At 44.3% G+C, this 24,125-nt stretch overlaps 1 protein-coding gene across 1 annotated transcript in view; it reads left to right on the forward strand.

Annotated features, from left to right (window-relative positions):
- FSTL4 (follistatin like 4) overlaps positions 1 to 21,589 on the forward strand; it is a 427,123-nt gene extending 405,534 nt beyond the window's left edge. The window contains exons 14-16 of the mRNA XM_040240112.1: positions 5,661 to 5,768; positions 12,986 to 13,095; positions 15,499 to 21,589. Coding sequence (XP_040096046.1) covers positions 5,661 to 5,768; positions 12,986 to 13,095; positions 15,499 to 16,204 — 924 coding nt within the window. The 3' untranslated portion in view covers positions 16,205 to 21,589. The remainder of the gene's footprint in view (positions 1 to 5,660; positions 5,769 to 12,985; positions 13,096 to 15,498) is intronic.
- The last annotated feature ends 2,536 nt before the right edge of the window (positions 21,590 to 24,125 follow it).

Genomic DNA, 24,125 nt, shown 5'->3' on the forward strand with positions numbered 1-24,125 from the left:
TCTATACTTCTGTTTTTGTGCCAGTAGCATATTGTTTTATAGCTTTGTAGTATAGTCCAAAGTCAGGGACCTGATTCCTCCAGCTCCATTTTCCTCAAGATTGCTTTGGCTATTCAGGGTCTTTTGTGTTTGCATACAAATTCTAAAGATTTTGTTCAAAGTAAGGATTTTTAAATGGAATTTAAAGAGACTTATCCTTATTTATCTGGGTGAGCCCTACCTACAAGCACAAGTATCCTCATAAGAGAGAAGATGTGACAACATAGAAAGAGGAGACAGTTTAAGGACTAAAGCAGGTTTGCTACACTGCTGGCTTTAAGATTGGAGGGCGAGGCCATAAGCCAGAGATTGCAAATTTTTGGATTCTGGCAGCTGGAAAAGACAAAGAAATACATTCTCCCCTAGAGCCTCTAGAGGGAGCACTACCATGCAGATGTATTTCTCCTGCCAGTGAAATTAATTTTGGACTTCTGGCCTCAAGAACTGTAATTATGGGGAATAAATTTGTGTTGTTTTAAGCCACCAAGTTAGTGGCACTGTTGCTACAGCAGTAGGAAAGTAATGCACTCTGATAGAGGCTTTGAGCAAGGCAGCGGATGAAGCAGATACAGGGGGAAATTAGTAATTCAGCTTTAGATTACATTTAAGCTGCTATTATATATATAATCTATATCTTTAAAGATGTCATGTAATAGGTTGCATAAATAGGTCTGGAGTCAAAGGAGAGGTCTAGGCTGGAGATACGAAAGTGGGCATCATCACCACGTGAATTTGTTAAATCCAGTGACCTGGAGGAGATCATGGAGGGATATATAGATAGAGAAGAGGTCACAGTTGGAGCCCTGAAGTACTCCAACCCCTAAAGATCAGGAATGAGAGAGAGCGCCAACAGAGGAGATCAAGGAGGAGTAACCTGACAGGTAAGAAAATGAGGAGAGGGTGGTTTTCCAGAAGCAGGAGCAGAGTATTTTAAGGGAGAGTTATGGCCAATGGTGTCAAAGGTTGCTGAAAGTATTTGTATGTTATGAAAACTGACAACTAACCTTGGATTCAGTACCACATGGATCACCTTGGCAGGAATGAACAGGACGATCACAGCAGAATGCAAGCCTGAGCGGGGTGAGTTCAAGTCAGAATCAGAGGGAGTAGAGATGGTGAATACAGACAACCATTTTGAGGGGTTTTGCTGAAATGTGAGTAAAAGTAGACAAGTGAGGCGGTAGCTGGCAGAGGATGTTGAAACTTTTAGGCTAGATGACACTCCAGCTTTGTATGCTAACGGGGAAAACTTGTGCAGTTCTTCCCTTTCTTCTGCATCACTGAAGCAGGCAGTGGAATCCAGGACATATGAACAGATACACCAGCCTAAGATAAAAGCACATTCACTCATCAGAGCAGGAAGAAACTGGAAGTATTCTGGCACAGGTGCAAATAGGTGATACAGTTGGTGGTAGCTGGGTGACCTTCTCTTCTGGTTGCCTTTGAAATAAGGAAAATTATCACCAAGGCTGGAAGTCTAAGGAAAGAGGTGAAAGTTGGATGTGAGATTAAATCGACCAGGGAAAGGTGATAGGACTGCAGGGCAGTGGTGAAGGTCCACTTAAGGATGAGGGGTGCAAATTTAAAGTCAAACCAGTGACGAGGCTCGTGTTTTTTTTTCCAAGGAATGTTCAGCTGTGCAGGTTGCTCACTGTTGGGAGAAAGTTATGTAAAACCAGGGTTTTGGTTGTGGTTTCTCCTGGCAAATATGACAGGAGATTTTCTAGCTATCTTTTTGTTGTTGATTTACCTGGTCAGAGAAAATACTCTGAATAATTTCAATCCTTTGAAATCTATTGAAGCTTGCTTTATAATCAAGCTAATCTACTTTGGCAAATGCTCCATGTATACTTTAAAAGCATGTGTTTTCTAATGTTTTTAAGTGTGCGTGTGTGTCAAGTTGGATCATTCTATTATTCAAATATTCTAAGTGACTTTTGTTTACTTAGTCAACTAGCTGCTGAGAGATATGTTCAAATCTCCCCCTATGATTGTAAATTTATCAAGTTCCATCCATTTTTGCTCTGCTTTAAAATTGTAATATCTTCCTGAGTGGATGACTTCTTTCAAAATATCCCTATTTATCTCTGGTAAAGCTTCTTGCCTGAAAGTCTATTTTTGTCTAACAGTATAGCTAAATCAGATTTACTTTGATTAGTGTTACCATGGTATAATTTTTCCATTCTTTCACTTTCAATCTATGTCATGTATTTAAAAGGTGATCTCTTATAAAGCTACTGTATTTGGATTTTGGCTTTTATCTAGTTTAATAATCTTGGTCTTTACTCAATTATTTGATCCCTGTATATTTAAGTATATAGTTATGCCTACCATCTTTCTGTTTTTTTATTTGACCTACCTGTTTTTTCCTCCTTTCTCGCTTTTTTCTGGATTAGTCGAACATTTTTGTTATTCTGTTTCTCCCTCTAGTAGCTTGTTGTCCATGCATTCTTTGATCATTGCTATTATTATGACCACAGCCTCTAACCCTAACCTCAGTACAGTCTCATACAAGGTATTACTTCATTTGCCTAACAATGGGCTTCCCTGATAGCTCAGCTGGTGAAGGATCCACCTGCAATGCAGAAGATCTAGGTTCAATCCCTGGGTCAGGAACATCCACTGGAGACGGGAAAGGCCACCCACTCCAGTATCCAGACATGACTGAGCAACTTTCACTTTCATTGCCTAATAATGAGAGAAGCTTAGAACACTCTAACTCCTCTAACCCCCGTCCTGCCTTTGGCACTCTAGTAGGAATGAATTTATTTCTACACATAATTTAACCCCGCAAAACATGACTATTATTGTCATTTATATTCTTGCATATATTTACCTTTTTCATTGCTCTTTATGCCTTCCTGAAGTACAGTGTTCTGTCTGGGATCAATTTCATTCTGACTGAGTGGGTTTCCTTAGTGCAGGTCTGCTGACAACAGATTCTCATAGTTCTTATTTGTTTGAAAAATTTCCCTTTATATGTAAAGGATGTTTTCACTGGATACAGAATGTTACATTGACAGTTATATTCTTTCAACTTTAAGATGCCATTTCATTATCTTCCACTGGTTTTGTTAACAGGTCAACTGTCAAGTTTTACTCTCTCTCTTTTGAAGATGACATATCCCTTTTTTCTCTCTGGCTGCTTTCTAGATTTTCTCTTTCTTTGGTCTTTAATATTTTTCATCAGATTGGAAAATTCGTAACCATTGTTTCTTCAAATATTCTGAGGCCTCATTCTTTCTCATCTCTTCTTTGAGAACTCTGAAAGAAAAAAAAATAGACCTTTCCATTGTGTCCCATACATCTCTTTCACTCTTTTCATATTTTCCATCCTTTTTTGTCTCTTTGCAGTTCAATTTGGGTATGTGCCTCAATTGTATTTCACTTTACTAGTTCTGTCTTCCACCCTGTCTAAGGTATATTTAACAAAATCTATTTATTGAGATCTTCATTTCAGGTTTTGCATTTTTTCACTTTAGAATTTCTGCTTAATTCCATATACATACACACATATATATAATTATATGCACATAATTTTCTTATCTTTTTATATTATTTGCAATCATATAAGCTATATCTTGAAATGCCTAGTTATTTTTTTCTGAATGGCAAGCCTTCCATATAACATTGTAGAGACTTTATATGGCTGTCATCCACTGAAGAGGGTTTATCCTTTTCTCTGCTAGGAAGAGAGTAGAGAATGAATCCCTTTAATCAGGTACTCTGTTGAGTCAAGGCTGAGTTGCAGCTTTTATAAAGCTTAGTCAGCCTCTGATTCACTCCTAGTAGGTCACCCTTCCAGTCCTCACACTGAAAGCCTGGTTTGTTCTTCAGGACCTTTTCCCTTCCATGTCTTAGCTCCTTAGCATAGAGAGACTGTGGAAAGCTCTGTTCTGAATTTAAGAGATTGTGGGGGGGGTTAGGTTTTCAATCTCCTGCTCCACACCACCTCAGTCAGAAAGAGAATATGAACTATGATTGGAAAAGGTTAGGCAGAAAGGACAGATGGTGCCTGCAGTCCAAACTTCAGGGAAGTTTGTGAAGAGGGTGGACAAATAAGATAGCTGGAAGAGCATGCATAATCAAGAGGGTTTTTAAGAGAGAGAGAAAAAGTACAAGAATCTAGAGAGAGTGAGGATGGTATCATAACTGGTGAGTTAAGAAGCTCTGGGAAGAAGGCAGCTGCTGGATCCTGAAGCCTTTGGTAAATGAAGGGAAAGGACTAGGAAGCTGGCAGAAGAGAGGAACAATGAGCAGCCGGAAGCGTGAACAATGGATCGGGGGTATATGAAGGTAGGAAAATAGAAACAACTCTGCTTAGGACTTCAGGGTAGAGCGGGTTTTAATCTGAAAGAAGGGGGTGACTGGAGAAGAAATAGATGTCAACGAGCATGGGCAAAATCAAGAGTTTAGGTTTGTATAGAGTTGTGGTCATCAACAGAGGAATGAATTCTAGAGTACAGTGGGTTATCTGAAGCCATGTGCTGAATGAGCTCATCCAGGGAAAGGAGGTAGAGAGAAGGTCAAAGACGAAGATGTGGAACATGCCAACATTTAGAAGTCAGGATGAAGAAGGGAAGCCAGGGAGGTGGGGGGCTGAGGAAAGACAATGTTTCCAGAAGGGAATGGTTAACCATGCTGAAAATTCAAGTTAGAGGAGGATCAAAAAGTGATCTCTGAATTTGACATTAAGCTCTATCACAGTTCAGTGGAGTGGTGAAGACAATTAAATGCTTTCAGGGACTCCATAGACATTTCTTAAGGAAAGTTTTAACCAGTGGGGACAAAGATGCTCCCCCCTCCCCGACTAGATCAGAAAGGCTAGAATATGGTGGACTGAAATTGAAGTTTCAGAAACTTGTTGACAAGGAATAAGTTACAGTGGCTGCAGTAGGGAAGAGAAAAAGATCACTGAAACCAAGAAGGAACTAAGAAAGCAGGGCTTTGAATGAAGGCACCAAACTAGGGATCTTTAATGAGCAAAGAGAATGGCTAGGTCATTGCCGAAAAGAGCAGGGGTCACAGCAGCATCACAAACAGTGTTTTGGAACTTAGAAACTACATTAAGAGAAGTATAAAACAGCTTCCAGGTGACTGAGGAAGCTCTTTTCTCAGAGAATAGCAGAATTTCAGTTACAGCAGTAGAAAAAGACTCACCTGATGCTCAAGTCCAAGTCCCGGAGGTTCCAGGTGGGTGATGTACAAGACAGTCTGCACAGAGTTAAAGGACATGTGATAACGGAAGCTTTCTCAGTCAGCCTCAGATGATGCAGGTGGAAGAGCTTGGCAAGGATGCTGAGGGTTCAGGAGGCCTCCAAGGCTTACAGGAGAAGTGATGGGAGGGTCCTGAAGCTGACCATGAGTGGAAAACTGGAAAAAAGAAAAACCTGTGTTTATGTTTTTGCCAAGATGGTATGGGTCTTCTTTAAGTAAAACTTGCAAGAAAGGAAAACATTACTAACAACCAGTTTTATGCCTCTGAAGACAAACTCACAAAGGTTTCTGCCCTGGGTTCCCAAATGGGCTCATTATCCAGGCTGCTAGGCTGGATAGAGTGACCTAGAAAAGAATCCCTTTCTGCAGCAACAATGATCAACTTGTCGCTACTTTTTTTTAAGTCCATAGGTGTCGATCCTCTGCCGGCTAAGCTGTCCTATGACAAATCACATGACCAAGTGTGGGTCCTGAGCTGGGGGAACGTGCACAAGTCCCACCCAAGCCTCCAGGTATGTTGGGTACATGGAGGACAACACCCACCTGCAAGAAAGGACTCTCTCCCCAGCTAATCACATTTGCCCAAAGTATGTCCATGAAAGAGAGTAGGAAACATCCTCAGGACCACACCCCTTACAGGCAATTAGCAGGGCATCTTCCGCCAGGCCTGCTGCTAAAGACAACAACACTGTTGGTGGATGGGATTCTGATGTCATGATAACCAGAAGGTGGCTCTTGGGCCCCGCCTAGCCCAGCCCCCAGACACTTGTCTCTTCTCAGCCAGGAGCTCCTGGGGCCAAGCAGGAATGAACCTCTGGACTCCAAAGGAAGCTAGAGCTTTCTCCACCTTGGGCTGCACAGGCTGGAGAATACTGCCAAAGCAGGCACCAGACAGTAACGAAGCAGAAGGAAAAGAAGGAAAAGCAGTGGCAATTTTGTTCATAAATGAAAGCACATTACTGAGTGCTCATGGGGTGCTGGGGCACAGGAAGGTTCAGTAATTGGCCCCTGCTCCAACCTAGGTATATGTTGAGCCCTGCAGTCCAGCCACTGTACTGACTCCCCCTTGGGAAGAGCTTGGGCCCAGCACAACTGTGGGATCCCTTCTTCCACCAGTCAGGGAAGGGCAACACCAACCTGTGTTGAGTGTGTCTGGCTCAGCCTTTCTCACTGAGGTACATGAGATGATTAAGCCCTACAGAAGGTGATTTAAATACCTGTTCCCTCAATTTTCACAATGATGGTACCTAGAACCATTCCAGATGCCCAGAAGTTAACTCAGCAGATACAATGGATTCCTCAGGATATTAGGATTTATTCTCTCAGAACCCCAGTTGAGAAGGGCTGCAGAAGGAGCCAAGTTCACCTTTTTCCCAAGACTGGTAAGAGGCCAGGGGACACCCTGTCTACAGAAGCTTCCTCCTGGGGACTGGCCACCCTCCTGGGCCAGGGGAAGGACACTATGTCATCTCCTACACACCGAGACCACTGCCCCTCAGTGGACGCCATCAACACGTCCTGGGCCCCAGCAAGCTGATGACAAATAGTTAATAATTCATTAGAGAACCTAGGAGTCAGAATAAGATCGCTCAGAAAATTGGTTTCTCTGGCAGCCCTAAGAAAACAGGTAAGGAAATTCGAAGGGAGGGGCCACCAGAAAATATTTTTCTAGAGCTAAAAATTAACAAAAATGATTACCTAATTTAAAACTGCAGGAGATGAGTTGAAAAATGCATGGTTTCTACTGAGACTCAAATTAGTAGCCTGAAAGATAAAGAGCAAGAAAATCCTCAAATCACAGAACAAATATAAGATTAAGATATGAAGTCTCAAAAGACATTTCAAAGTCAAAAGAAGTTTAGAAAAAGTAATAGTTGGATTGGAGTCAAACATTCAATTTGGAATAAAATTTCCAATTTAAAAAAAGTACATCTTGTAGATAGAAAGTGATCCAGGTTAACATGATGAGAGAGAACACATCTCTGCTCTTCCTGGTAAAACTCTGGACTTTTAAGAATAAAAAATATTTCAAGGCAGAAAGAACAAGTCACCTGTAGAAGAACAATCAGATTTCTCACCTGCAGCAGTAAAGACTGTGGCATTGTGCCCACATGCTACTAAAAGAAAAGGGTTGCTATCCAAGGTATCATTTACCTGTCAGGACAAAAGACAGACCTGAGCATATGCAAGAATTCAGAGAGCATATCACAAAAGATAGCAGAAAAATAGCAAGTGAGCCAGATAAGAGACTTCGAGATGGAGGAAGATACAGAAGAGACAAGAGTAAGTAAGAAATCTAGAGAGGAAGGTCCAAAATTGAAACAAGATGGATGAGGAGAAACTAATGTGTGAAAGTGAAGTCGCTCAGTCATGTCTGACTCTTTGCAACCCCATGGACTGTAGCCCACCAGGCTTCTTGGTCCATGGGATTTTCCAGGCAGGAATACTGGAGTGGGTTGCCATTTCCTTCTCCAGGGGATCTTCCCGACCCAGGAATTGAAGCCGGGTCTCCCGCATTACAGGCAGACACTTTACCATCTGAGCCACCAGGGAAGAGAGGAAGGTCCAAAACTGAAACAAGATGGATGAGGAGAGACTAATATATAGTAAGTGCTAAATAAAGGCATTTGAATTAGGAGAGATGCACTGAAAGAGATATTCTGATACCAGGCTCTAAAGATGGTAAATTATTTCAGTAAAAGTAAAGATAGGGAGTAAAGAAAAGGGAGTAAAAAGATTCCAACATGTCATCTTATGGAGATGAGAGGATACAGAAAATGCTTTTTGAAATTAATAGTTGAGATAGCTAACTATCTAATTATTCCAAATGTGACAAACTGATTTCTCCTATTAAAAGCAGAGATGATGAGATTGGGTTTGGAAGGAAGAGAGGGAGAGAAAAATAGCTATAATTTGTTTACAAGAGGCATATAAAGTGATGATAGGTGGATGAAAAATGTTTGAGTGTAATATTAACATCAGACAAGGTCAAATTTAAGGTTACAAGCACTAAACAGCATAAGGAGAGACATCATGTGACGATAAACAGCCAACAGATAGCAAACAACTAATACATGACACAAGAGTGATTAACCATACAAGAATTTGATTTTAAAATGCGCTTAAATTGTACATGCCAAGGAGACAATATAATGACATGGGAAAGTGAATAATATGAATAAGGAACTCAGTTTCATAACTATATAGAAAACCTTTCCTCTGGCAAATAGAATTTTTTCACATGTCCACATATACATGTATCAGTAATCACAAAATTTTAACAAATTTTGCAAAAGTCAGTGTTATAGGCTATAGTATCTGATAATTAGAAATAATTACAATGTGACCTACCTAATGAGGAAACACTCCTAGATTGTTACTGGAGCAAAGAGGAAATTAAAACGAGAAATTACAATGTCTGAAAGCAATGAAAAAGATGAAAAAGAGACTCCTCCTCATCAAAACCTACAGGATAGAGAAAAAACCATACACAAGGGAATAGTTGTGTCTTAAAACCTGCAGAGAATATACTTGTATTAAGAAATTAGAAAAAGAACAAAGTAACTGGCAGGAAGGAATTATTTAAAAGACCAAAATTAGTAGAAATAAAAAAGGAACAAAAAACAATAAATCCTTCATAAACCTGATAAAGAAAAAAACATAAAATGAAGAATGCAGAGAGATTACTACAGATGAAGGAAGATGAAAATAATTGTCAAATAGTACACTGCAACTCTGAGGTGGCAAATTTTAAAACCTAGAAAAAACGGATGATTGCAAAATCCAGAAAAAAATAAACTGATCTAGTCAGAAAGAGAAGATATTGTATGACATCACTTATATGTGGAATCTAAACAATGCCACAGATGAACCTCTCTGTGAAGCAGAAAGAGACGGACAGACATAAAGAACAGACTTGGGGTTAGCAGATGCAGATTGTTACACACACAATGGATGGACAATGAGGTCCCACTGCAGAGCACAGGGAGCTTACAGACAGTGTTCTGGGAAAAACCATAGCAGAAAAGATACAATATTTATATAAATATAAAAAAGAAGTATGTGTGTATATATGTATAACTGAGTTGCTGTGCTGTACAGCAGAAATTAATGTAAATCAACTATACTTTAATAAAATAAATAATTAAAAAACTGACCTAAGAAAAGGAAAACCTGAAGTAGAACAATTACCAGAGAAGAGGTTTTTTTTTTTTAAAAAAAAAGATTAAAGATCTACCATAGACAAATGTACAGCCAAGTTTCTGATGCATTGTTTAACAATTAGATTAATACCTAGGCAAGAACACTCAGACGTTATGTATTCAGAAAAAGGCAAGTCATGAGTGGAGATTTTTCAAAACATATTAAAATACATCAAGTTGGCTAATTAATAAATTAGTATTGATCCTAGAAACAAATACATTTTAGTGATAGTTGCTTAAAATGTGATAACTCATAAGCATATGAAATTGGTAAGGCAAATGCTTTCGGGACCATAATCTTATCATTTATGAAAACCTAAAGTTGATCATTTAATCTTATTTCTCAGACCATTTGTATTCAGTGCTACCATTACCTTTGTGAGAGAGGCTGAGCATAGTATTAATAATTGGAACTGAGCAGAAGAGGAGCTTTTGGGTACAGCCAAGTTATAGCAACCCTTTCAGATGCAGATAGTTTTAGTATCATTTGAACTACCTCAGACCATGTGGGGGAAATGTACAGCTCCTTAGTGTTAAAAAATAAAGCTAGCAACTAATCTCACAAATACAGAAGCAAAATTCAACATGGTATTAAAAACAGAGTCCAACAATGCATCTAACTGCTTGAGCGGGGAACAAATTCTCAGGATGCAATAATGGTTCACTCTTAGGAAATCAGTCAATATTACTCATACCACAAATTAAAACAGAATAAACTGTAATATTTTCAATGAATGCTGGAAAGGCATTTAACTAAATACAGCAGCCATTCTTAATTAAAAAAAAAAAAACTAAAAATAGGAATAGAAGACATAAACATAATGAAGACTGTTTCCCAGAAACCAAGAGCAAATTTTGCCTAAATGACAAAACACTAAGAGCATTTTAATTAATATCGAGAATTAGACCATGATGCCCACCATCACCATAATTAGGAAGTCTGAGAAACGCGCTCTGACAAGAAAATGAAATAAACTGAATAAACCTACCTTCATCATTGTGGACTAGTGTTCAGAAAACCACTGCTTGCAAAAACTGCTCCCGGAAATGACAAAAGGCAGAGCCTTTGTGGTGAGCAATTTAGAAATGTGAACCAAAAGCCTCAGTCCAGCAACGTGACCCCTCAGAACTTATCCAGAGGCCATGATCAAGGATGGGCACAGAGATTTAGTTACAGCACTATGTGTTACAGCATTATTTACAATTGCAAAACATTCAAAATGCTATCCTAAGGTTTCTAAATATCTAACACTAAGGGACTGATTAAACAAACTTTGCTATGACAAAATGAAAGTGGTTCTGTAAATGAGGCTTGTTCCACCAAGGCCCTCCCCCAGGAGCCAGTGTTTAAACCTTTGGCATGTTGCAAATTTTGCCCATCTTGCTCTTGTCCACCACTCCCAGGTCCAATTTTTAGCTGCATCAATACCTTGGTTTCCTGCTCTTCCCCAACTGTCACCTCTTAGCTGGCTTCATCCACCCCTCTGGAGCAGATGCTCAGCCTTCCCATCCCCATGCTACACCAACTGACATCTCCTGATATCCAGCCACTTGCCTGCATCCCCAACCAAGCCCATAGATCCAGCAAATTTGAGAGGCTCAAAAGCTATCTTTAGTCACCAACATGCCCAGCTATGTGTTGAGACACAGGCCAAGAAGGAACTCATGACTCATTGGAGAAGTGAGGTTGACTAGCCCATATCAGTTCAAAGGCTCATGATACTGGGTTTTGAAGAAGTAACCTCTGCACACAGGGTGTTAGGGTGGTGAAGCGTGAATGACATTGACTGCTGGCAGCCTGTAATTTTCCATCTCTATTATAAGCTAAAATCTTGACAGACCTGATATCAAGCAATGATTGCATGGTTTCTTGGAATTCTCCGGCATTTTCACCTGAACATTCTAAGATCCAGTTTCCTAATACTGATATTTTTTCTCTTTTCCAACCTTTTTATTTTGTATCGGGGTATAGCCAGTTAACAATGTTGTGGTAGTTTCAGGTAAACAGCAAAGAGACTCAGCCATACATGTATCCATTCTCCCCCAAATCCTCCTCCCATCCAGGCTGGCACATAGAAGAGTTCCATGTGCTATATAGTAGGTCCTTGTTGGTTATCCATTTTAGATGTAGCAGTGTGAACATGACCATCCCAAACGCCCTAGCTATCCCCCAGGGCAACTATAAGTTTGTTTTCTGTTTTTTAAGTAAGTTGACCTAATACTGATATTTTCTTAATGTCTAGTTCTAAGTTTTTTCCCATGGACTTGGCATGGAAATGTCATTCAGGCTTTTTTTTTTAATTACAGGAAAATAACCTAACTTTAGAACTTAAGAGCTGCCCTAAAACTAAAATTCCCAGCCTACTTCTTTCTAATCCGGCATTCTGCCTGTTGACCCCTGGAGGGAAAGCACCATCCCCAAAACCCCAGCCTCAAACCTGCCAGAGGAGGCAGGGCAGGTGCTGTTTGTCTTGTCCTTAAAGAAAGAGCCAGAGGCAGTCCCACTCTTAAAAGGTTAAAGCGTCCAGAGCTCTAAGCCTTGTGAGTCACAAAGCCCCATCAAAGACTGTCCTCAGCCCCAGGCTGCAAAAATCTGAATCCTTCCATCTCTATACATGGTCACAATATAAAGATCAGAAAATGTGTCTCCCCTCCCTGGTCAGAGTCTGGCGTCTGCCTTCTGTCCTGCTAAGAGGATCTGGGCTTGTCCTTTGGGTCCTCCAGCCAAAACTGCCCACAGGTTGACCAAGCCCCTCATCTGGCTGCAGGTCTGCCACCTACCTGGGAATCACCTAGAACTTGGAGGCGGATGAGCACATGCAGAAGGCAAGAGGACACAAGCTGTCTGGCTCAGTGTTTCCAGCCTGCCTGTGCCAAGGTCTCAGCAGCTGGTGGACAAAAGCCCAGCCTGACCACAGGGGGCTTTCCAGCAGAGCCTCCATCCTGTCTAACCCCAGATATCACTCAGCTCTGTCCGGGACTGCCAGGGTACCCTTCCCTTATTCAGACACAGCAGGGACACACACCAAGGAACTGCTCAAGTTGCCTCCTGCCAAGTCCACAGGGGATAAAGTTGCTCCTCCCAGGGAACAGAGACAGCCATGCTCTGTCACTACCAATTTGTACAAAACACAGGGCCTAATTCTCCACTGCTCACAGCAAGTCCCATTTGTAAAAGTGGAACCCTCCCTTGCATCCTAATCACCGACTCTAAGTGACACAACCAGCATCTCTGAAAGATGTCTGTTTTCTCTATTAAATTATGGACTCACAGTCCTCAGAGAGCACCTCTGCAAGCAGCATACGGTGGAGACTCTCAACACAGCAACCTAGGCACCTGGTGTCAAGGGAAAATACAGAACCAGTCAACTCCACCATTGTGTGTTTCACTACTTAAAACCCCTCTCCCCCTTTTCCCAGCCAAAAAGAGGATCACTACCCGAGTATGCCTGGGTCGGTACGTTTCCACTGCCCACCCCACCTCCGCTTGGATGGACCCTCACAAGGACTTCCATTCTATGTTATAGGTGATCACAGAGGCCAGCACTGGCCATGGCCAGCGCCTCATCCGCACACCCTTTGCCGGAGTGGACGACTTCTTCATTCCCCCAACAAACCTCATCATCAACCATATCAGGTGAGACTAGCCCACAAGCCCTAAGCTACTCCACGCCCCAGCTCAGCCCTCTATGGGGCAGCTTTGCACCAGGAAGGCCGTGCTCCTTTCTCTTTCTCCCCAACTCCTTCTTTAGACCACATCAGGAAGGAACAGAGAAACAGCCCCATCCCTGTCTTCACTGTTAAAGTTAAGAAAGGCACCCAGCTCCTAATGCCCTCAGGGACCCAGTGAGGTCAGGAAGTCTTATAACTGTGGTTAACTGTGTACCCTGTCCTTGCTATATGTTTGAAAAAAAACCCACACCTAGTAGAGGTAGTCCTCCCACCTGTTTTATGGATGAGGAAACTTAGGCCCAGAGAACGGAAGACACTGACCTAAGTCACACAGTCAGGACCTGGCAGCATCAGACTAAAGGTGGGTCTCCCACAGAAGGGGAAGGAGGTGGGGGATGAATTGAGAGTGTGCCATTGAAATATACACATTACCACGTGTAAAACAGATAGCTTAGATATCTAAGATAGATAGTGGGAAGTTGCTGTGTTACACAAGGAGCTCAGCCTGGTGCTGTGTGATGACATTACCTAGAGCGGGGTGGGGAAGGGCTAGGGAGGATCAAGAGGGAGGGGATGGAGAGAGAGAGATAGATAGATACATACATACACACACACACACACACATATACACACACACACACACTGATAGCTGATTCATGTTATTGTACATCAGAAACTAACACAACATTGTAAAGCAATTATCCTCCAATTAAAAATACATTTAAAAAAAATTTTTTTAAGCCGGGTCTCCTTTCGGTGCCCCCTTTGGCCTCATTCTCTAATAACCACAACCTGTGGCTCCTCTCGGAGGCCCCGGAACACCTGCTTTGCCACCATCCAAAAGAACAGCTTAGTAATAACAGCCATGGCCTCAACTGCAAACCTCATCCCAGCCTGGCCACTGCCCTTCCCTCTTCCTTTCAGAGACACTTAGTCAAGGCACCACTGCCAGAAGGCTGAGTGTGCCCTTTTATAAAGTCATCAAGACCCAAATGTCTTATGGCAGTGTTTATGCCTTCCTTTACTCTGACATCAAGCACCTTTTTCCAGGAAGAAATGACTCATTTTTGCAAGCTGAAGCTGGACGTGTAAAAATAAGGCTCATCCATTTATATCCTTGCCCAAGGGAGAAAATAACGGCTTTCTGACCTCCCCACCTCACTCCAGAGAATACTTGGGGAAGAGCCTCTAAGATGGTTATAAATGGTAAACCACCTTAAAGAAGCTGAATTCAGACAGGAGTCATGCACTCAGGCACTGCAGAGCCTGTGTGTGACTTTTACAGGACAGCTACCTACAGGCCTGCGGTTTTCTTTCCTGCTCTTAGCACGCTCTAGCTCTTTAAGGATGCTTTAAAGATGCCATCACATGGGCATTTTCCCATCTCTGAGGCATAGCTTGCTATTCAAGAGAAAATTGTGGAAGACATTTTTCTCTACTCCGGTAGGTGTACACAACACCCAAAGGCCTCTGTAAGCAAGGGGTTTAGGCAGACTCTTGTGCTCAGAGTGAGTCCTTCCTGGAGTCAGATCCATTTGCAGCTCACAGCCAGCCTCCAAAGAGGAATTTCACCAAGTCCAGATGCGGCAACCACCACCTACTGACCTCGTCCAGTAATGCGCCCACTCTAAGATTTAATCCTCCCGACAGCCGTCGGAAGGAACTACCCTCTTTCAATTTGCAGAGGCTCAGAGGGGTTCAGCAGCTTGCCCCAGGCTCCGCAGCTAGCAGGCACCATGGGAGCGCCAGGCTATCTGGCTGTGAAGGTAAAAGCTGTCCTCAGCCCCAGCCCAGGGTTCCTCTGACCAGCATCATCAGTGTTGCCAAGGGAGAGGCTGCCCTCACGTTCCTCTCCAAGGGTCAGGGAGCATGAATAAGACATCCATCTGTCCTTGTTCTCTTGTATCTGCATCCCCAGGTTCTGACTCACCCCTTAGTCCACAAAACCACTCAGAAATGGACTCACCTGTCCTGTCCTCCTAGCAGGCAGAGTCAGGGAAGACACATCTTGTCCTTTCCCTCTAGCCACGGGCCCACCACTTCTCAGCTGGCACAAGGTCTCTGGGAAGCTGAATCAAAGACACCCCGGAGGGAGGAGCTGCTGAGGCATAATTCCACTCCACCATTTCTAAAGATGTGTGCGTGTTATAGGAGCGTAAATCCAGGAACATTCTGTAACTCAGCTGCACTGGTTTGAGATCATAGATGGATCACTTATGAAACCATCTCCTGCAAAATAGGAGATCTTATTAACAGGCTATTAGATCAGCAAAGGATAGAGGACAGCAGAAAGGATGCCATCGTTTAAGGCAAAAGACAGATCCCTTAACCCTCCCGCCTTCTGACCTCAGTCTTCATCCCCTCCCAGGTTCGGCTTCATCTTCAACAAGTCTGACCCTGCCATCCACAAAGTCGACCTGGAAACACTGATGCCCCTCAAGACCATCAAGCTGCAGGGCCACGGCTGCCTGCCGCAGGCCATAGCCCACACCCACCTGGGTGGTTACTTCTTCGTCCAGTGCCAGCAGGACAGCTCTTCTGAAGCGCCCCCGCAGCTGCTGATCGACAGCGTCACAGACGCGGTGGTCGGACCCAACGGCCAGGTCACTGGCACCCCGCACACATCCCCGGATGGGCGCTTTGTAGTCAGCGCCGCCCCGGGCAGCCCCCAGCTGCACGTGCAGGAGATCTCACTGCGCGGGGAGATCCGGACCCTCTACAACCTGCAAGTGAGCCCAGGTGTCTCAGATGTGGCCTTCCAGCGCTCCTTCACCCAGGGAGACCAGTACCGTGTCTACGCCACACTGGAGACAGAGCCAGACCTGCTGTTCCTGGAGCTGTCCACTGGCAAGACGGGTGTGCTGAAGGGCCTGAAGGAGCCCGCGCCCGCAGGGCCAGCCCGGGCCTGGGCAGGGCCCCGCAGGATCGTGAGGGACAGCGGGCTGTTCGGGCAGCACCTCCTCACGCCCGCCCGGGAGTCGCTGTTCCTCATCAACGGGAGACAGAACGCACTACGGTGCGAGGTGGCGGGCGTGAAGGGGGGGACTACGGTGGTGTGGGTGGGCGAGGTATGAAGCAGTCCCGATCAGGCACCCTGTACATTTCTACAGACAAAAGCAAAAAACCTGTATTCGCTTTGTGGTTCAACACTGGTCTCCTTGCAAGTTTCCTAGTATAAGGTATGCGCTGCTAACGAGATCGGGTGGGTTTTAGGATGTAGGATTTCTGCCTTGAGCTGCGATGAGAACCTGCTGCCGTGTAAAGGAATCATCGTGCGCCCAGCTACGCACCACGTTACCTGGGCCACCCTGGAACCAGGAGCTCCAGCTTTCCAGGCGGACGCTTCTGTCAGTTGCCTTTGCATCCTCATTCTTTAACACCAGGTCCGTCCAGACTTCACCCTGCTGGAGTGGCCTGAAGCTGGGGGCTCCCAGGAGCAGGGCCCTCCCTTCTGGCCTGAGAGCCTCATCCACTCTCGCTCTGGACCTCAATTTCTCCTTTGCAGCTGCTTCTCGCTTTTCTTTCCATTTGACTTGTTGTAAGCCTGAGGGAGAGCCAACAAGACTTATTGCATCTTGGGGATGGGGAAATCACTCACTTTATTTTGGAAATTTTGATTAAAAACTAATTTTTTATAATCTCAAATGCTAGTAAGCAGAAAGATGCTCTCCCAGGTCCAGCTGTATTCCCTGTATTCCCTGCCTTAGGCCACGTCTCTGAGAGGCACTACCCCACACCCGGCAGCCAGAAAGAAGACAGTGGCTGTCAAGGGGACTGGGGTCCTCTACATCACGGACACCCCCAAGTGCAGATCAGACCACCACATTGGTAAAGGCTTTTTCTGGGTTGGGACCCCAAGAGACCAAGACAAACCCTGTGTGCCTGCATATCACCACTCAAGGGGGACATGTATTAGCCTGTCCAGTACCCCAGATTCAGGGCTGACCAAGCTTGCCTGGAAACGTGCCTGCAGAACAGTGGCCAGGATTCAAGTGGGGTTCCTTAGGCTATCCCTTTAAAACCCCACTCTCTTCTGCCTGCGGCCCTCGCACTCAGCTCGCACCCAAGTCCCTGCATCCACATAGCACAGACAGCACATTTCAGTGTTCCTTACACACGGGTCCCCATCTCCCCAGGAACACACAAGGATGCGGGAGGCCACTGCCACAGTACTCCCACATGTGGTGGGCTATGGTGGGCTCTCCAGGGCAATCAAAGAAGTACAACCCAACAGATCCCATATCGGAGAATCTCAGCAAGGAAGAGGCTCCCTTGGGCTCTCAAAACACCATTCTCCTGCACATCAGCAGGTTTGAATGGTCATTTTTCAAGCCACCTGAAGTAGGAAGGGGTATGGTCCCATCACAGACACATCAGTTTAGATGCCTTCTCCTGCCAACATGGCCATGATTTTCCTGAGCTGCTGAGAAATGGCCTCTTTCAGAGAAAGACATAGACCCTGTCTCACTGGAAATATAGCATCTCAGTCCCACCTAACTGCCCAATCCACCTGCCCCCTCACAGAGCTCCTGGTATCAGCCAGTCCTCTGATATGTCTCATGCATCTTAGTCCACCATACTCTTGTCCCCAAAAACTCCCAGGAGTGTGCCTAGACATATACATTCACAGATTTTTTAAGATAAGATATGTAGATATTTGAGGAAACAGACCTCAAAACCTAATTATTTAGTTTTACAATAACTGGGATGGATGGAAAACACACCTCACCTTTTTTTTTTTTTTTTTTTTTACTATTATTCCTGCCTCAGTCTCTTGACACATTTGCTTGCACGTCTGTCACTGAAATTTTCCAACTTTCACAAGCTTCTTCCTTTGGGAAGACCTTCTGAACTGTAGCAGCCCCTGGAAGAAAAAGAAAGTCTCTGAGTCTACATGAAGAAGAACCCACCGACTGCCAGGCCAGAACATCAGCCCCTCTGTGTTACAGGATTCCTGAGTGAGAGACCAGTCGAGCCACAACTGGCCTTTTTCACTGGGAGTGACTTCAGTGGCACTTGTTCCTTTTCCACTATTCCTTCCACTTTCAAGTGTGGAAAGCTTATCAGCCTCTCCTTGTCATCACTATGTAGTTACAAAGCTGGAGATAGCCAGTTTAGGTCTTGCTGCCAGCATTTCAGATACAATTAAGTAGGAGAAGGGGATCACAGCCCTGAAAATTGTGAAATTTGAAAATTCATAAAGGCAGGAAAGTCCATGTTTTTTCAGCAGTGCAGCCAACTGAAAGGCTGGCTAGGATTCCACCTGCCTCTTCCTCCCATACTTCATCCCCAGCGGAATTTCATGGAACACAGTCTGAAAGCCACTGGGATATGAAGTCATCACAACAGCCAAGATCCTTCTTATGAACACAAATCATCACCTATCTACTAATACTTATATTAAAGGAATATTTGTCTTACCAAAAGAGTCACCCCAAAAGTCACTTACGTAATGAACTATTTCAAAATTACTGGATTTTAAAAATAAAATTCATTGCAGAAAAATTCAACGTAGATTTTTTTTTCAGGCTAACAAACACACAAATAAACCTATAGTGATGTTAAGGATTTGAAATAATACCCTCATTCTTCTTCTGCCCAAGTGAGCAGGACTCTACATAGAGGTACTGGGTCCAAAAGCCTGCCCAGCCATTCACAGACTGAGAGTTGGAAGAGGGATTTGTCTGCTCCTAGAAGCCTACATGGACTTCTGCACAAGGAAGGTTGGGTGTGAATCACACACAGTGAGGCCAATGCCATCATCCCAGCCCCACAACACTGAACCAGCAAGTCCTGCCTGGGGCTGGCCCAGGCTCCCTTCTTAAGTATTCATTCAAGTCATTCCAAGATCCTACTATTTTCCCCAAGCCTGCAGAGGTAGCTGGAAGAGCCCTGTAAAGTCTAGGCAGGGGCCACACTCATACCAAGCTTCAGATTCTATGACCTAGAGACTGCAGCACAGGAGACAGAAGCTCAGTCCCTGCGATTCCCACCCCAATCTCAGCCTCCCAGCTCCAGGTTAGTATCCTGGAGGATAGCTCTCAAGCCCAGATAAAGCCGAGAACCACCTGCCACCCTAGGGAATTGTAACAGCTGAGTCTTCACAGAGGAAAGCTGCCTGGAGCTGGCTTCGTGTGGCCCTACTTCTTTTCTGTTGACCAAATTACCTGTGAACTAGTGGAGATTTCAGAACTGAGTTGCGAAACAGATTCACGATGGATATATTTTTCTACAAGGGGCTTAAAAAGTAATCCGATTCATTTCCACAGTGTGTTTCATTCAAACACCATGGATGCTGCACCCTCTTCGTTATTACATTGCACAGCTCACTCCCCTATCCTCCTCTTCAAAAGCCAGCCTCCAGGAGCACTGATACTGCTCCCAACTCTCTCCTACACATCCACCAATCTACCTCACATCCTCCTCTTCCTGGCGCCCAGCACCCCCCGGAATGTGCACTCCACAGCAAGACACCAGCCGGGCAAAGTAAGATGACAGTGATGCTGACATGAGGTCCTCTGCCATCTTTCCCCACCCAGGACCCCAGATCCCACTCCAAGTGCAATCAGAACCCATGGGGACACAGCTCCTTGCTGCTCAAATCACACCCCCAAGCCCTAGCTCACAGCCCTTTGTAGTTTGATGAGCAAGACTAGAGAGAACCCATAACTGTCAGAGAAGTCCGTTATGATCAGACAGAAACTGCAGGAGAGGAATAGAGACCATGCCATCTCAGCCAAGCCCTGAAGGGCTGAGCTACATCCCTCCATCCTCACCTTGTGCTCTGCCTTTCCCACCTCCTTCCTATGCCTGGAGATGCCCGCTCATGAACCACTCCAGGGGCAACTCACCTAATCACCACACCAGCTCCCCCAGGGGTCTTTGCATGCTGCCTCCTGGCTTTGGGTATAAGTGAAAAGTCATTCATCGGGCCAAATCCTATACTATTTGCTCCCAGATTGGTACACAGGCAAAGCAGTTTTGTTCAAGAAAGTCATTAGCTGCCTTGATTGCTCTCCAAAATCATAGAGATCATATAGAACAGAGGGGCTTAAAAGAATCAAGGGGAAAATACATAGTATTTATTCTCAAGGTGCAACTACAAGACCCCAAATACCTGGTGGAATGCAACCCACTTTCTTTAGTCTACACCAGGTTACCTGCTGAGCCACTTGAGGATTTGAGTGTCTTATCTGGACCTTCAGGATTTAGGCACCAGCCACCCGGCAGACACTGGGAGCCCAGTAATAATGGTCTCCTGTGAGCAGTACTGGGAATTTAACCAAACACAATGTGTGAAATTATGGAAGATCGGGAAGAGCAGGGACTGACCTTCAAAATTCACAGCAAGGCTTCATTAGCCAATACGAGAATGTTGAGCATGTGCTTGGTTTTTGCACAAAACCACACTTCACACATCCCTCTTCCCAAGCTCACCCCTGTGGCCCCAGGGAGCAGGCCATGCCCTAAAGGGCTGTAGAGGGCTCGGCCTACATGCCATGAAAATAACGTGACTCACCTCTACTCCCACCTGGTGACATGTGGCTCTCCACCCGTCACCAAGGCAGGATCAGACAGTGCTGCTCCCTGGGGGCACCTTCTTCAAGAGTGTTTCAGAGGAATGGCAACCATGAAAAATTGGCTGGAGATGGGGCCCAAGACATTTCCTAACTCTAAACCTTCATCTGCTGCCCAGTATAACATCCGCCATAGCTTTAATAGTTGTTGGTCCCTGGCTCCTTCAGCTGCTTCAGAGAGGTGAGGGACGGCAGTCTGCAAGTGCCCCCTGCACCCCAGACCCCCAGCACAGCCTTCTGTGGTATCCCCAGCCCACACCCTGACTGCCTGCCACTGGCCAGGCCCCTCTCGTTCCCGGACCCTTCGTACATCACCCCTCTCCCCTTTTCTCGTGCTTCCTGAAGGCCTGTGAGATGACCTAAAAGCAGACTAGGCATGGAATTTTGCTGTGGTGTCACACACGCTGTGTTCATGCTATAGTGCCGTGAACGACCCTCGCAATGTGGAGTCACACACACACGCTCCATTTGCCCCGTTAGGATTCTCCTCCTGCCCCACCTCAGAAAACTTCCAGATCTCTCATGTCGAGGCAGATTACATTATTTTAAGCAGTTGTGTAGACTCCAAAATATATTTTCTGTAATCACTGGTATTTCTCAAATGTCTCCTGTAATTATTATACATGTGAATTTTTCCTTATTTATAAAATATATATAAATTATTTTTAATACATCAATTTTAGTAGAAATTTGTACCAACACAGTAACTGTATGTGGCATTGGAAATAAGTTTGTGTTTACGTTAACGTATTGCACAGTATTGGACACGCCATGTATTTGCAGTACCACTTGATATAAAGATGTTTCACAGAGTATCATAAAGTATTGTCATTGTAAATGCTCTTTTTCTGAGGATTTTACAATAAAACTTGAAAAAAGTTACCTTTTTTGGTGCCAGTCTATGTGCATTTGTTAAAGTGAGGACTGATTAAGGCAACCCAGGCCTGTATAGGTCCATGATGGTCAAGGCAAATTGGCCCCTGCTCTGACTCAGTCCAGAAAGAGGCTGGACAAAGGCAAGCACCTGACCCCAGAAGTATTTCTTCCCCATGTTGAAGTTTCAGCTCCCAAAATACACAACTGACATTTGGTCCAAAACGTCTCATCACCTGCCTTGCAGTGCCCTTAAAATCCACCCCAGCCCCCAGACTAATTCACTCTCAACTCCAGTCACCCTTGTTTCTCACTGTAGTAGACTTTCAACTGGGATACAGAATGTGTAAAGTGCTCAGTAATCACCAAGCTACCCACGTGGAACACCTGCCATGAGCCACATGAAGCTAGGGAGGGGGCCAGAAAGTGAAAGTGAAGTCGCTCAGTTGTGTCCAACTCTTTGCAATCCCATGGACTGTAGCCCACCAGGCTCCTCCCTCCATGGGATTCTCCAGGCAAGAGGGGAGAGGGGGGGAGAGGGAGGGAGGCAGGGAGGGAGGGAGGGAGGGAGGGAGAGGGAGAGTGAGTGAGTGAGTGAGTGAGTGAGTGAGTGTGTGTGTGTGTGTGTGTGTGTGTGTGTGTGTGTGTGTGTGTCTCCAAGGTAAGTGGGCTGCTAGAGACCCAAAGAAGAGTTGCAGTTCAAGTTCAAAGGTGGTTTGCTGGCTGACCCAAGAGAGGAGTGGAGAACAATGGCACCGACTGCAGGCACAACAGCTCTGTGAGGGGCAGTCACAGCACAGCAAGGCCGGTGGCTGTATGGTGGAGTGCCATGTTGTTGTGGCACTAGAAAGATGGTAATGATTAATTTATTTGTAGGGCAGCAATGGAGAAACAGACATAGAGAACAGACTTATGGACACAGTGGCGGGGGGTGGAGAGGGTAAGATGTACAGAGAGAGTAACATGGAAACTTGCATTGCCATGTATAAAATAGATGGCCAGTGGGAATTTGCTGTATGACTCAGGGAACTCAAACAAGGGTTCTGTATCAACCTAGAGGGGTGGAATGGGGAGGGAGATGGGAGAGAGGCTCAAGAGGGAGGGGTCATGTGTATACCTAAGACTGAATCATGTTGATGTTTGACAGAAAACAAAATTCTGTAAAGCAATTATCCTTCAATTAAAAAATAAATTTAAAAACTTAAAATTTAAAAAAAGAAGATATGGAACCTATATATTATGGAATACTGCTACTGCTGCTGCTGCTGCTAAGTCGCTTCGGTCGTGTCTGACTCTGCCAGCCCACCAGGCTCCCCCATCCCTGGGATTCTCTAGGCAAGAATACTGGAGTGGGTTGCCATTTCCTTTTCCAATGCTACTCAGTCATAAAAAAAGAATGAAATAATAATTCATTATCATGAATCATCATAACAAGGAAGACAAAAACAAATATCATATGATATTGTTTATATGTGGAATATAAAATGATACAAATAAACATATTTACAAATAGAAATAAAATCACAGATATAGAATTCCCATGGACAGAGGAGCCTTATGGGCTACAGCCCATAGGAACTAAAGAGCTTCTTGATGAAGGTGAAAGAGGAGAGTGAAAAAGTTGGCTTAAAACTCAACATTCAAAAAACTAAGATCATGGCATCTGGTCACATTACTTCATAGCAAATAAATGGGGGAGAAATGGAAACAGTAACAGACTTTATTTTCTTGGGCTCCAGAATCACTGAAGATGGTGACTGCAGCCATGAATTTAAAAGATGCTTGCTCCTTGGAAGAAAAGCTATGACCAACATAGACAGCATATTAAAAAGCAGAGACATTACTTTATCAAAAAAGATCTGTACAGTCAAGGCTATGGTTTTTCCAATAGTCATGTATGGATGTGAGAGTTGGACCATAAAGAAAGCTGAGCACTGAAGAATTGATGCTTTTGAACTGTGGTGTTGGAGAAGACTCTTGAGAGTCCCTTGGACTGCAAGGAGATCAAACTAGTCAATCCTAAAGGAAATCAGTCCTGAATATTCATTGGAAGGACTGACACTCCAATACTTTGGCCACCTGATGCGAAGGGCTGACTCATTGGAAAAGACCCTGATGCTGGGAAAGATTGAGGGCAGGAGGAGAAGGGGACAACGGAGGATGAGATGGTTGGATGGCATCACCGACTCGATGGACAGGAGTTTGAGCAAACTCCAGGCGTTGTTGATGGACAGGGAAGCCTGGCATGCTGCAGTCCATGGGGTCGCAAAGAGTCAGACATGGCTGAGCGACTGAACAACAAATGACCTAGTATATAGCACAGGGAACTATATGCAATATCTTATAATAACCTATAATGGAAAAGAACCTGAAAAAGAAACATATATATATATAAAGTACATCTATATATTAGGAGGTGGGAAGGAGGTTCAAGAAGGAGGGGATATATGTATACATATAGCTGATTCACTTTGTTGTAAGGCAGAAACTAACACAACATTGTATAGCAATTGTATCCCAATAATAAAAGTATATATATATATAT

The sequence above is a fragment of the Oryx dammah genome, unplaced genomic scaffold (genome assembly GCF_014754425.2).
Source record: "Oryx dammah isolate SB20612 unplaced genomic scaffold, SCBI_Odam_1.1 HiC_scaffold_5, whole genome shotgun sequence".
Taxonomy (NCBI): domain Eukaryota; kingdom Metazoa; phylum Chordata; class Mammalia; order Artiodactyla; family Bovidae; genus Oryx; species Oryx dammah.